The sequence below is a fragment of the Coloeus monedula genome (genome assembly GCF_965178545.1).
Source record: "Coloeus monedula genome assembly, chromosome: 4".
Classification (NCBI taxonomy): domain Eukaryota; kingdom Metazoa; phylum Chordata; class Aves; order Passeriformes; family Corvidae; genus Coloeus; species Coloeus monedula.
Genome location: NC_138784.1, coordinates 42375315 through 42389943, shown reverse-complemented (window position 1 = coordinate 42389943; position 14629 = coordinate 42375315). Strand labels below are relative to the sequence as shown.

Sequence of the window (14629 nt, the reverse complement as noted above, 5' to 3'; positions counted from 1 at the left end):
TCTGTTCTGTCAAAACCCTGTAAGAGACAAAGGAAATGTTAATTTTAAGTTTGTAAAGAATCAGAAAGAAAAAAGAAGAGTGGAATCCTACAGGGTTCCTGACTTCACTCAGCTTTCAAGGTCTTGCAACACTTAGAAGGCTTATGAAGATCTTAAGTCAGTCCTTGGAGTCTCTGGGGCTCCTGTTCCTTTGGGCTTGTAAAACCTCTAGCTTTTGAGAGTCTCCACAGCTCTGAATGCCCTTGAGTGATACTGCTTTATGAAGCTTAAGGGGCAGCCCGTAAGTTCTTTTTTCTCCTCTATTTCTCACCTTCCACAAATTACTCAAAGTCTACACTAGACCACAGATTATGTCACCTGATCTTTAAACTGTGCAAATTTTCTCTCCCTAGTGCTCTTCTTGCCAGGCAGAATTGCTAAAAGGTGAGGCAGATTTCTTTAAATAAACTTCCATAAGATCATTACAGCATTAATTAACTAATGAATTAGCTTATTTTAATGGGTGAACTTAAAGAGGTAAAAGCCTTGGATGAGGTTGTCTGAATCAATAATCCCCTTTCTAGAAAGTTCTATCAGTGTTAACATTTGAATTCAGAAAATTGAGGGCGTTGCTCTATTTAAAATTGAGTGGTTCTGTGTCAGGGTGACTCTGGTAGATTTGCAACAAAAACCAAGCTGACTGTTTCCATTTCAAATAGAGCACTTACAGGGTGCCACATTCTAGCAAATCTATTCTGGCTCAAGTAAGTGCAAGAACTGTTAAAGAAGCCAGAGAAACATATGGAATTTGAACATGCAATATGTTCCTTCACTCCTGAACACCACAGAGGGGTTTGAACTAACAAACACCCATTGAAGGCATAAGAGAGAAAGACGTTGTGTCTCACAAGTGCAAACAACTAAAAAAAGCTACCTTTTGTGCCAAAGTTCTGGCAATAGCTGTTAGTTCTGTTTAACTACACTATCTTTGATTCAAAGACTACCCCAGCAGGAACATCAAGACTTAAAAAGTAGGTTGCTCAAAAGATCATCAGCAGCCATTTATGAACTAGTTACATAAAAATGGCCAGAATTTAACCTCAAGGTAGCCAATCCCTTTGAACTTGTCTGATTGCTTCCTTTCAGAGAAAATATGAAGGTTACCCAAGCAGATGCAACCCCAATTATAGAGACAACACAGAGCCCCAGCGGCATCATGGCAGATCATTGAAAACCTGAAGAGAAACTGCATCTCCTCAGCTTCAGTGTAATGATAAACTTTTATTTCTTGTTTCAGACAGGGTCACTGTGTTTGTTTGTAGCTTGTTATTAGTGTTGCATTCTAATTCCCACCCTCACTCTAACTCTAGCTGCGAGCAGTTAATTACGATACTTCACCTGAGCACTGCCTAGCAGCGAGAATTTCAGTCTCCCCAACCTGAATTTATAGCCTGGAATTAGTATTTTCTATTTGACTGCCACAGGAGAGGGTTCAGGTTGCAAAATTATCTTGACAGTGGCAGCAAGTCACTGCTAGTTACCACCTTGCCTCTACTTCTCCCCTTCCCCAAAATGAGGTCACAGGTGTAATCATAGGGCACAGAGAGCTGTACTATTCAGACCTCTCCTACCACTAGACGAAAATAGGTGATCCACACGACCAGAAAGGTTGGACACTTCAGGTGTAAGGATTACAGAGAAAAGTAATAAAGCCCACAAAGATCATGTTACTTCTATACAGTTTTGTGTAGAGCGAGTCCCCATACCCATGTCTTTCACAAACACCGAAGTGCTGCATTATTAAAGCATCACAAAATTTAAAAATGCAGGTAGTTACCTCTAAAATCAACAAGAAAGGTAAGCAATCACAGTGCTTCAAGACTGGGGGATGTGTTTTGGAAAACAGAAAGACATTTGGAAGACTGCACCCTCTACAACTTCAAATGTAACTTTAATCACATTATAAAATACTTTCTCAGAAACTAAGTTTTCCAGTTTTCTTCAGGGATTATCTTGGTATTTTCCAACGCCTGCTATGTCAAACTCTCTTTGAAACTACACAGCAGTACACTCCACACACCAACCTGGAAATATTTTCAGCAGAGTTTAAAAAAAAAAAATCTCTTCCAAGAAGCTGAATTGACAAGTTTATTTCCTAGGATCCAGCTGAGCAGGAGTCTTCAGGATCTATTTAAGCAAGCACAGGTGTAACCACAGAGAGTTCAACAGAAACAGCCACTTCTCCTGCATTATATACACACTTGATTACCCTGCACAGAACCCCTTGATGCTTTTTCTACTCCAGTTTGTCTAGGTTCCAGAACCAATAAAATGAACAAGCTTCCCAAGTGACCTCTTGAAGACTTCAGCTGAAGGAACTAAACTTTGAGAAACACAGCACCTTTAAAACAGCTTATGCTTACAGGAGTAAGAAAAGTCAGTTACACACTACAGGAGTGTAGCTGAAAAATAGTTCAGGATTATTTTCTTCATCTAGTAAAACCATTTCAAATCAAGTTCCAATTTCATGCTTTCAGAATGTATTTTATGGCTCTTTCCAGTTCTGGCCACATGCAATGCTACTTTACAGGATATAACCATCCACTAACAGAAGAGAAGGTATTAAAGCAAATAATGCTACAATTTTATCTCTAGGAGTAATATATTCTACTGAAAGCTTATACTAGGAGGACCCTACAGAATACACTAGATGTCTATGTAACTTTTGGATTGTTTCTACCCCCTCCAAGCAGGCTAACCTACTAGTCTATTGTCAAGCATCAGTTATTGATAAGTCACCTTACCCAATGCTCTTCCTTTGTTTTAGCCAATTTTCAAATTCACATCAAACCTTAGATAGCATTACAAACAGTTTATGGGTAACACAAGAGTTGGGAAAAAGAGTAGTACTTCTTTAATTCTTAAATTTCTCTTCATGGCTTGTATTCTCTCTTTCACACTACTCCCAACTTTGACATTCCTGCTCTTGAGCAGAACTAAGAGAAGATTCAAATCAGCAAAGGTTTCCTGGGCCAGGATTCAATGGATTAGGATGAATGACTTTCAGCCTTTGCACCATGGTTGTAACCTAACTGTGCAAGAGAGCTTCCCAACAAAATCTTTTGTTCACACCACTGCTAAAATACTATGCAGGGCATGCAAATTGGAAAAAACCCAAAATCTACTGGGGGCTAGGTAATATCTAAAAAAATCACAATGCATTAGAAAGACAGTCTGCTGCTTCCCTCCTTATTTCTTATTGCAGCCTCTGCTGTACCACCATTCCATACGTTTTCCCAGTGTTTGATTCCATTTTCCTTCTTTCTTTCTGACTCCCCAAGTCTCAGGTTCTTCTACCTCCTTTAATTTCCGCTGGACAACACATTTATTGCCAGGAAGGCAGGAATGATAAAACCAGATTTGTTGCTGAGAACAAAAGAGAGTTTATTCAGAGAGAAAATGACATGAGAAAACACTGATTGCTAGGTGCTGCCTTTACAGTTACAAGCCTGAAATTTGCAGCTAAGTTCTGTATCCTCCTGAACTGAGCTCTGTCCAGATAACACTGAAAAGAAGGTTCCTGCCTTGAACAAGCTGCAATTTAGGACACAACAGAGTTTTTCATCATGTGGTCTCCTCTTTCCACAAACCTGCAAATCTAAAAGATCGTCAGTGAAATGGAGGCTGACTCTCCCCCTGGGGTATACAAGGAAATGGGGATGGGAGTTTTCTCTGAAATGAAAGTTCGCTGGCAACTTTGTCTAAAGCCAGGGGTTCATTTTAGAAAAAGTGGTGTAGAAAGAATATTGTTTTAACTGTGATGATAGACAGGGCTTGGTCACGCATCGTCTTTCAAAGAAAAGGAAGAAACAAATGAAAACACCTAAATTCTAGTTCTCCTCAGAAGCTAGAGCTCATCTGAGCTGTCTCCACCTTTCTGGACATGAACCTGCACAACTGTCCATCAGTCCTGCCAGACACTACACAAACCTGCCAGTTCAATTCTTGACAGTTAAGTAAACAGAGACATATATTGTAATAATAAAGATAAATCTGTGTCTCAGAGAAGAATAAAGAGGGCTGTTCCAGAATAAGCAAATTCTGACATTATTCTTTTCAGTATTAATTATTTCCAAGGCTTCGAATTTTGACAGTGCTATTTCACAAATCCCTAGGAGGCTGCTTTACTGCTAGGCTAGAAACCTGACTGTGGAACCGAGCAGAAAAAGAAGCGAAAAATCCCCAGACAGACAAGAAATATTGCAGTCTGACTGGTGAGTATTTCTATTTCTTGCTGCTATGAATTTTCTGTATCTTGAAAAAATTGAGGGGATGTGACAGTTTCCAAAACAAATGGAAACAAGTCAATTTCAAATCTCTTGTTAAAAATCATCTGGTCTACTTGACTTCCCAAAACAACCTTCCATATTTTCAGTGAGTTCAATCAAAGTTTGTATAACATGTAAGCTCATTTTTCACACCATGATTTGCCACCTCTGTACTTCATAACAAATTTTCTCTTCCGTATTCTTTTCTATGTGGAAGTCTTGTAACTTTTTAATTATGTCTTGTCCAACTAGCAGCACTGGCAAAAGGCAAAAGAATTCTTGTTAGATCAAGTATTCCCCTCTTTCATGTGACACAGAAATTATTACAGTTCATTAACCTTTATTATAAACTAGTCACTGGAAAAGTTACTTTGCTAGAATCCACACTATGGTTTCAGCCTATGAACCACGAAACGTCAGAATGCTAAATTACAGTAAAATACTGCTCACCTCCTTATGAACCCAAGATTAATGACACGATGCAGAAGGGAATAGCAGCGCTACTAGGAGCATAACAGGTCGCTCATGAAGAACAGGCAGCAAAACATCACAGATTACAGTGATGTAATGTACACAGATTACAGCCAGTATTACAGCCCCACTTCCTATCCCACGACCTACCCATCACTGAGACATCATATTCAACCAGCAGAGTCGCCTCCTGTCCGCATTGTTTGAGAATACTCATGGCTTCAGCATGTGTTGTTCCCAACAGTCGGATTCCATCAACACTCAGCAGCCTGTCCCCAGGTTTGATTGTGCCCTCTCTGAAGGGAGAATAAAGGAATGATCTTTGTTAGTGTAAGATAAATTGATTTGGAGATAATATCATTTTTATGCAAAACGATTCTCTTGCACCTTCCCTGACATCCATCCCTCTTTCCTTAACATTTAACATTTACTTTGACAGTGAGAATGATCAGAGGGCGCAGTGGAAAGGAAATTGCTTTAATTGGAAAGTCAGTGACTGGAAAACAGCTTACCACACAGTGAAATAATCAAGCCGCACTAAATTGCAACTAAGTATAGCTTCTGCTCAACATATGCTTTCTTTCTGCCTTATCCACACAACTCTTTTTTCATACATATATAATAAACACATCTTCCTCCAATATTTTCTTAAAAATAAACATAAGGTGCAAACACATGGGTGCCCAAACAGATTGCAAAGTATGAATGCCCATTTATAGATTTTCTTTAAAAATATCTTTTCCTTGCATAATTCCATTTTTCCTTTCTTCCTACCTAGAAGTAATTCAGCTCTAAATCTAAAACACTGTCTCCTAGGCATATCTCATAACCTATTCAGAATTATAACAGAAAATGAAATACTAACACTGTCAGCTTAAGAATTGTGGAGAAAAACAAGGAAACCAGGGGATGAGGGAGAGAAGAAGGTGAGGGAACAAAAGAAATGCTCTCTTGAAACATTTTCTTCTCAGTTAATGTTTCCAAGGTCAAAAATGTCAGCATAGGCTACAGACATCAATCTGCTTTAAAGAAACTGCCCTTTCAGTTTGTCTAATGGTTTAAGGACACAAATGCCATTTTTGAAAATACAGTTTGTACATAAAGTGAATATTCTTTCTTTATATAGATACAAAATAGTATTATATACAAATATGGCCAAAACATGATTCTCTACTCAGAAGTTTTCTAGGTAAAGTTATGTGTGACCTCACATGCAGATATGTACAAACATCATAACAGAAGAATATAATACAACACTCAAACATGTGACAGTATAACTCTGAACCCCAAGAGAAAAAGACTGTGGTGTTAGAGTATAAAAAGCGTAATTAAGAGCTACATCAGCTGTCTGAAGAATGCAAAAAAAATGTGCTCTGACCTACTGCAGGAATTTATCCCAATTATTTTAGGTGCAAGATTCTAAATTGAAGTTCACACGTACCATAACGTGCTGAGCCTCTGTGGTTGCCCATTACTATTGCTGCAGTTGTTACTTTTATTACAACAATTAAAGACAAACCCATGAATTTCAAAGGACTGTATTTAGTACATATATTTCACTCAAAATCTTAACTTCTGTCCCAAATAATTCACCTTTCTCCATTTCTCTTTTACATGAACTCCAGAGAAAGATGAATTGTACCTGTCAGCAGGCCCTCCAGGTCTGACACATGTTATTACAACAGGACGAGATTTATTTCTGTCATCGTGTGCTCCACCTAGAAAGGAAAAAGTGAGAGAAAGTACACCTTCATTTTATGCTTTTTATGAAAGCTCATTTCCAAAAGGCAAGCCTACAGCTTGCAGCATGCACCTTTACAGATGGGCTAAAAAGATAAAAAAAATGGCCAAGCCATTAATATGACCTTCCACTGAATTTTACGTTAAATAAAATCAACTTACTCTATGTATAGATGAATCTTTAAAAACATTTCTATGGAGGGATTCTTAATAAATGTTTATTTTTTCTTAGAACCTTTACTCCAAAAATGTGATCTCAGTGTGAACACTTATTGTTCTGCAATGTTTGAAGCACAGAGAAAAAAAACAATCTATACCTTATGTATACTCAGAATAACGAGTGACCACTAAGAAATTTAAGTATTAAATAAAAAAGAGGTTTTTCCTTGAAGAAAATAATCATTCATCATTGAGGTATATTAATCAACAGCTGCATCTTCTGTTCTCCAGGTCAGTGAGAATGTTTTAGTTGTACAATTCAGACTACCAGCAGGATTAATCAGATTTCATGCCTAATAGATACAAATACTATATGTAAATTTTTTTTTAAGAGCTATGATCCTCCTGCTGATTTCAGTGGTAGCAGAATCTGGTCTTACGTGACCAGAGTTTGTCATGTTTCCTTGGCATAGTTGATTATTTAAGGTTCTTCCATAAACAAAAATTAGAGCAGCTCATCAAAGCAATACATGAGGATATGGAAAATGTAACACATGGATTTTTACAAACTGTAAGGCATAAATCTTGACATATTTCTGAGTGCTATAAAAACTTATCACTTTTTTTTTAAAATAAGAAAATACAGAGTTCAAATTCAACAATAACTCACCTCTTATTACAAATCCAAAAGTGTTCCCCTCTTTATGTAAAGTAACTTCCACAGTTCTAAAGATGAGACCTGATCCTTGTACAGCTAAAAGAAAAAGAATCCAAACCTTAACTGTTATTGTTTTTCTAATTATACACACAGATTTACACCTTTTCCAATTTAAGATAGATATTGGGTCATACAATTGGAAAGACTCAATTACAGAACAGTCAGACTGAAGACCTGTAATTAAATAGAACTCATCCCCTTTTTGAGAGAATTTTGGGCCAGACATTTTGCAGAGTGACAACGGTTTGCAAAAAAGACATCGATGCATATAACAGGTGAGGAATTTGACTATTACTGTTTAAATTATGGTATAATTTTGCATTTTTTATACTTACAGAAGAGTGCTAGAAAATACGGAAATACACAGTGAGACAAAAATGACATGAAATTCTTAAGAGTAACTATCGAGCTTGTTGTTTAGCTATGAATACATTTACTTTTGTCTCTTAGAGAAAGACAATCAAGATTTTTGGGGTGTTTCTCTGATTTCAGGCTACTAGATTAAAATGCATAATGCATTTTGTTATCATAAGGATTTTTTTTCTTTTTCAAAATGTAGCATGCTCCCTCAAAATTGGCAAGTTAGTAAAAAAGCTCTTTGGCTTCTAGTTGAGTCAGTATTTTCTCTGGAAGTACTAGAGAATTGGTGTACAGCTGGAGTAGGAGGTGAGAACCTTAATGCACAGACCAATGCATTTGGGTGTGGTAATCCACTTTACAGAATTCGAAATCACTGCTGTTAAGAGGCCAGCAGACAGTCTACTATTAGCTTTTACAGGAAAAACTTCAGCAGGGTCTAAGAACTCTCTTTTCCAATGGGAAAAGGACTCTGTGCAAAATCACACACACTCACACTTCCCACCTTCCAGTCAAATACTGCAAACAGTACAAACACACATAAAATTTAAAAAAAATCAAAACCAAACCAATCCAGCTCTATAAAATACATGCTCCATGAGCGGCAGAACTAATGAAAACATGTGTCATTTAATGTTCCTGCCTGCAACAATCAGAGTTTCCCTGTCAGGATACCCAGAGGGGGCAATGGATGCCATAGGTTACCCTGCATGTGCTGCCAATCATGAAAGGCACCAGGAAGAGCAGAGCCCCCTCAGCGCTCTCTGCCTCTCTCTCTCTCTCAGGGCTCCCCTGCTCACAACTCACTCAAGTGTTTACTTCTAGGAGATGTACTGTAATGTACTTTTTTGGGAGTTTTTCAGTCCCTATTAAAAAAGTTACTGAAGGGGACCAGGAGAACCACCCAATGAAACCACATAAATCTCATTTCCTTAGGAAAACAGGTGAAAGATGGCCCCCCAGAGCACTGCTCTGTGCTGTAGTAATTCCTGCTACAGCTTGAAGATGACAACTGTGTAACTGAGTCCATGTGGTTGTTCTCCTTTTAGTTAGAAACATTTTACTGACTAAAAAAATATGAATTATGAGGAAGACAACTGTTGACTTCATTCCTATTGACAGAAAGTGGCCTTGTGTGTAGCTCATGATGAATCCACACTTCCTCATTTGTTTGGTGTGGCCTGTAACCTCCAAGGGGGGAGGTGAAACCAGCAGCTCAGCAGTGAGGAATGGCAGCAGCGTCCTTCCACTTGGGAACAGCCACTCAGGTGGCTGTCCTTGCACCCCAGCCCGCTGTGGCAAAGAACTCCTTAACTCTTACCCACAGCAAAAGGCAGACACGAGACAGGCACTGCTCACCTTCTAGTTTTAGACACTGAGGTGGCTCATGCTGAAAATAGCAGCTGGATGCTCCTGCTGTGAACACTTCAAACATGGAAGGAAGCACTAAGCAGAGTGGGATTACCAGTGCTCAGCCAAATTGAATCCGTCATTATTAAACAATTGACATTTCCCAGCTCTGAAACTATGACAGTCCTCTCTCTGAGGGAGCAAGCACGGGAACAACAGTAGAATTTCATTATGTAAGGGGCCAGGAAGGAAGTGCCAGGACTTCTCCATGACTTACTGGAAAACGTACGTGTATGACAAATGCAGTGTGTTTAGCTTGCTCACTGGTAGTTCATGGAAACAACTAGACTGCTAATTATCTCCAACTTTATTATCTGTGCTTGTATGAAGAGGCTGGAAATTCCAAGGACTTAAAGAAATAAGTTACAAATGCTGCTGTAATTTAGCACCTGAAAATCCAGTCTCAGTGGACAAGAGCGGCACATATGCTAAAAGAGGATGAAAACAAAAGAAAGCCCAGTTGAATAAATGCAAAACAAATAATGCCGGTAAAACAATTACATCCGCAGCAAAGTAATGCTGAACTCAGCTGATTAATTCAGATACTGTGCTTCAGAATATGAAGTTCCTTCAGCACATGCAAACACTAGTAGACACAGGACACTCAAAATTTTCAACATGCTTGTCAGGAGGTCCTAAAAACAACCAAATATGTAACTAGACTAACCCCCAGCTGCTAGAAAGCTGTGGGGAAGTTCATCAGCTTCTGAGCACCAAGGACAGTGATGGATTTTTTTGGATTCTATTGCACGGAAACTTTAAGGAGACGAGAGCTTCCCAGTTGGCACCTGAGATTTTTCTGGCCAAACACCAGGAAAGCACATCTTCTGCCCTCCAGTGAGCAGTATGAATGAACACACACTCTTTCAAGGGTGTGCCTGGTGCAGCCCCTCGGTGCCAGCCAGACCCCTGACACTCCTTCACTTTAGGTCCCAGGTTTCCAACTCACTGTTCCTCTGGCTTCCACTTCATACCTGATAGACTTGATTCACACTGATCTTCTCCTACAGACACACTGTTACAGACACAAGCACAGACAGAGCAAAGGAGAGGCAAGGGAAGCATTCAGTAGCACTCTGTAACTTTGATGTGAGCATAAACTCGTATTTTGAAGAAAATCCTGCTCAGTGAGAAGTCCTTGTTTCAATCACACAATTCTTGCAAGTTCATGTATCCTCATGGCCTACCCCACTCTGTCTTTTGCTCTAGAAATGAAATTTTGCCTAAAAGTGGTGTCAGAAAAGACTGGAGAAGTCCCAAAGGATGTTCACCTGGGAGAGAGGGATGGTGTTGCAAGTGGAGAGAAAGAAGGAAAAAGCAGAGGCAGGACTAGCAAATACTCACTGGTCTCATCTCAGAAGATCTTCTGGTAAAGAGAAAGATTTGGTTGCCCTGGAATCTACTTAATCTAATTTCCAGTATTCAAAAGTGCAAAGAAGCAAACAAAAATCCCCAAAACAAAACCCAAACCAAACAACCCAAACCAACCAAACAAAAAACAACCCTCACCCCCAGAAAACCACAAACCAACAAAAAGTGGAGATTGATAACTCTGCTCTGTTGTTGGTGGGATTCTGCTTCTAAAACATCTGAGAGCATCCCTCTGTACTGCCAGTTCTTTTGCACTGCTTCAATGCTCTGTGATAAGCCACAGGAAAAAATAAAATTAAAAATAGAAAATTAAAAAACAACCACTACCAAAATGACTGTCACCAACCATGCCCATCTCACTGCTGACTACGTCTGCTATTCTGCATAGGTTTTCAGTTTGCTCTGAAATTACTTACAGACTGGAGGCAGCTCATATTCCACTTCTAACACAACCCTTTCACCAACATTCTTGAGCAGGCTGATGATCTCATCATGGCGAAATTTGGTCAGGTTGATTCCATTCACAGATTTGATGTAGTCCCCTACATCCAGCTGGTCACTCCTAAGGAAAAGTATATATTCCTTTTGTGAAAGACAGATCTCCTGGACCAACCTAAATCCTTTAAACTACTTCGTAGTGATTGTAAGAAATATTTCTTCTATTAATCTAGATTAAAACGAGTTCATATTTCTAACAGAAAGTGGCATTTTAAGATCTAAATCTACTCTAGCTTGTTAAATATTAAAAGCACATTGTTGCATTATTCATTCCTGAGGTACAAAACCAGCTGCACAATAAATTAGTTGGATGATTTGACTGGTTTGGGCATAGGATCTGGGAAGTCATCTTCTTCATGGCCCCATCCTTGTCTCTCTCTTTGGGAAATGTCCAAAACCAATTTTTTTTTTTTTTTGGACATTGGTTGCAACCACAGCTAACATAACATCAACAGGAGATGGGCCGCAGCCCAAAAGCATAAGTTCTGCTCAGTTACTTGGGACGATTTATCTCAACCCTCATCTTTTGACTTGTCTCACTCATGATTAACAGCTTTTTTTCTTTCCACTGTAGTAGTAAGCAAGGTACCTATGACTTTAGAGGCTTTTTAATCTCAGAGCTATCTAATGAAGAGTTAAAAAAAAAATTAAATTATGGCAGCACTCTCATTTGTTTTTCCATTTTGGTTTTTTTTCCCCTCAGTATGTTTTGCTACTTCACTCAAGTTTTTGTTCAAAGATAAAAAAATAGAGAAATAAAACATACAAAATTTAGAAAAAATCTCATGAGGATTATGACAACTTTCAAAGATCTCACTGGTATTTCTAGTTTTTATCAAGGTAGCCTTGAGCAAAAAGAAGGACCAGCTGTTGCCATTTCCCTCTGAGGTTCTTCAGTGTGACAGGCTGCCATTATAGATGCATCAGTCACATATTTTTTAGGTGACCTTTCTGATGCAGCACATATTTCTGAAACAATCACATCGTATAATGCATTTTGTAGCTTGAGATGTGGTTACCTAGCAGCGATTCCTCCTTGACGAAGGTTAGATACTCTTGGTTTCCCATCCTTGTCGATACCACCCGATACTGTGAGCCCTAGGGTGGTGCCTTCTTTTTTCATTAATTCAACTATTGTTGAGCCCTTGAATTCCTCTGTTGAAAGAAAATTATTCACATTATTAAAATTTAAGTAGTAACACAGATGTTGCCTTTCTAGTATATCACCTTTTTCCCAAGAAAATCACTTTGTGTTAATAAGAAATAACATGTACATCTGGAGGTTTTTTATGTTGCAATTCACAAGTTCTGTCCACAAGGCTCTGCATATAGATAAATCTTGAGCCATATGTTCTGTAAAAGGTTATTAAAAACTACACCAATGTGCTAGTATACTATACAGAGCCCATAAATATGAAGTCTGGGAACACTTATAACTAAAGGTACTTGTTTCACATTTTAAAAAAGCTGTCTTTTCTCATTTTCTGCTCTCTCCCTCTGACCTCTGTGTTTTATAATGCAGTTCAACTGATTAAATAGAAGGCTAAAACACACAATGATAGAACAAAACTATAATTTTAGGTTCAGACTCACTTTGAGGCCACTATCAGATGTCAGTGTTAACAGAAACAATTGAACATAACAAGAATGCAGGCAGAGATACATCAGATCTTAACAGTTTTATTCCTTATTCTTACATAAATATAGTTCCACTGCAACTCTCTGCAATCTCTGTGGAACGGGTATAAAGTAAGTGAAGGGCTTTCACAGTCATTAAGTGTTAATAAAATTTCCCTCACATGCTAAAACACCCTCTCTTCTGCAGTTTCGCCATTCTTGGAAAATGGTAAGTTAATTCCACAGACCTCAACAAAGGCAGGTCACATGCAACAAAAAGCCTGAAACTTTCAAAAAGAGATATCCTTATTGCACATGGGTGGACAAGGTAATCTACGTATGCATAGTTTCAGCAGGACTGCAACTCTCTGGAAAGCCACATGTCCACTGTTTCCAGTCAGGGAAGATCTAGTAAAACCACCAGCTGCCCAGGTATTCTGGAAAAATAGATGAAATCCTAAAGATCCACTAAAATCCTAGAAGGATAATCCATCTCAGGACCATCCTTTTCAGTGCAGCTTTTAGGTGAATTGATCAGATACAAACATCATATATGCACTGCAAACAAACAGTATGTCTGCACTGCACTAGCAAGTTTGCTGTTGCAGCATGAGATGTAAAGATGAAAAGTCACCCAAAAACCAAGCAAGGTCCTTGTATATATTCAAATGTTCACCAGTAAGTGTAGAGGTAGCACTATATAAAAAGCAACAAGACTCTATCAAGGTCATTCCACATGACTGAGGAGATGATTTAATACATTTCACCTTACGATGAAGAACTGCTGCCCTGAACTGCCAAGAATTGCCAAGCCACCACCACTACCTCTGTATTTGAGGAAATGGTGGCAGACAGAGGAAATCACTCAGAAGAGACTCCAGTCCTGGTGCACAGGCCTGTAATCACTGGTAGTACTTCTAATAGGAATCTTTTTCTGAGGTGGCATCATCCTCTGCTCCTGTGCTCTTTCCAAGGTGGCTGACGGGCTCTTCTATCTATTCTAGCTGATGACGACCTCACTTCAGTTATTCACATTTTTACCATTATATAGCATGACTTATATGCCTGGACAAGAATTCTTCTATGCTTATAAAGCTTCTACTACAACAAAATTCTGCAATGCATTCAGCCGCACAGGTTGTCAGAAGCAGACAATAGCATAGCTAACCAGTGCATTCTCCAACTTGGCTGACACCAAAACCACCATTTGGTACCATCTGGAAGCTGCTGAGCTTCCATAATGTTTGCTCACATCTGGCCTTTTTGACAGTTCAGAAAGAACAGATGTGATTACCTGCTTCTGAACATGTAGACATGGTGCATAGCTGTAGACATGCTGTGGACCAAAATGCTGCTTTCAGTTTTATAAAAACCTGTAAGTATTCATAATGAATACAAGAGTTAGCCACGGTACTTACTGCAACTAAAAATACTTTACTTTTGCACCCAGGATGCAACCTCAGGTGCTCTGCCAGTGTGTGACACATGTTTATTCAGGGTTTACTCAACCATGACATCAGAAGTCAAAGAAAATTACCCTCTCTTCCCTCCTCCCAAACTGAATCCTTCCTTTTTAATTCTCAGTAGTACAATCTGGCTTTCAGGAACTATCTAAGATTTATTTTTTTAAACAAATACTTTGTCATAATGCATACACAGGACATAAAGAATGCATTGCACTGCAATGCAATGCCTAATCTTTTGCCATAGCATAATACTGTCGTGTTTTGATCTTTTACATAGGTTACATGACTCTGCAATCCAATGCTGGGCAATACTCTGCTGCCTGAAGTGCCATGTGGAACAGGTGATCCAAGCAGTATTTTAAGCAGGCTAACAACTATACAATTCCCTTCAGCTACTGGGATGGGAAAGTGATGACCAGGCTCGTTCCTTCTCACCATCTAGTATGACAAATTTCTGTTTACTTCTGCCAAACAGTGACTTCTAGACACTCTTCCTTGGTAGGCAGGAGGGAGGG

General features: G+C 38.9%; 1 protein-coding gene across 1 annotated transcript in view; it reads right to left on the bottom strand.

The window, feature by feature from the left end:
- GRIP1 (glutamate receptor interacting protein 1) overlaps nucleotides 1-14629 on the bottom strand; it is a gene marked incomplete at both ends in the record, with an annotated part of 221262 nt that overhangs the window by 69781 nt on the left and 136852 nt on the right. The window contains 5 exons of the mRNA XM_082280305.1: nucleotides 4929-5074; nucleotides 6421-6496; nucleotides 7348-7431; nucleotides 10950-11095; nucleotides 12051-12186. Coding sequence (XP_082136431.1) covers nucleotides 4929-5074; nucleotides 6421-6496; nucleotides 7348-7431; nucleotides 10950-11095; nucleotides 12051-12186 — 588 coding nt within the window. The remainder of the gene's footprint in view (nucleotides 1-4928; nucleotides 5075-6420; nucleotides 6497-7347; nucleotides 7432-10949; nucleotides 11096-12050; nucleotides 12187-14629) is intronic.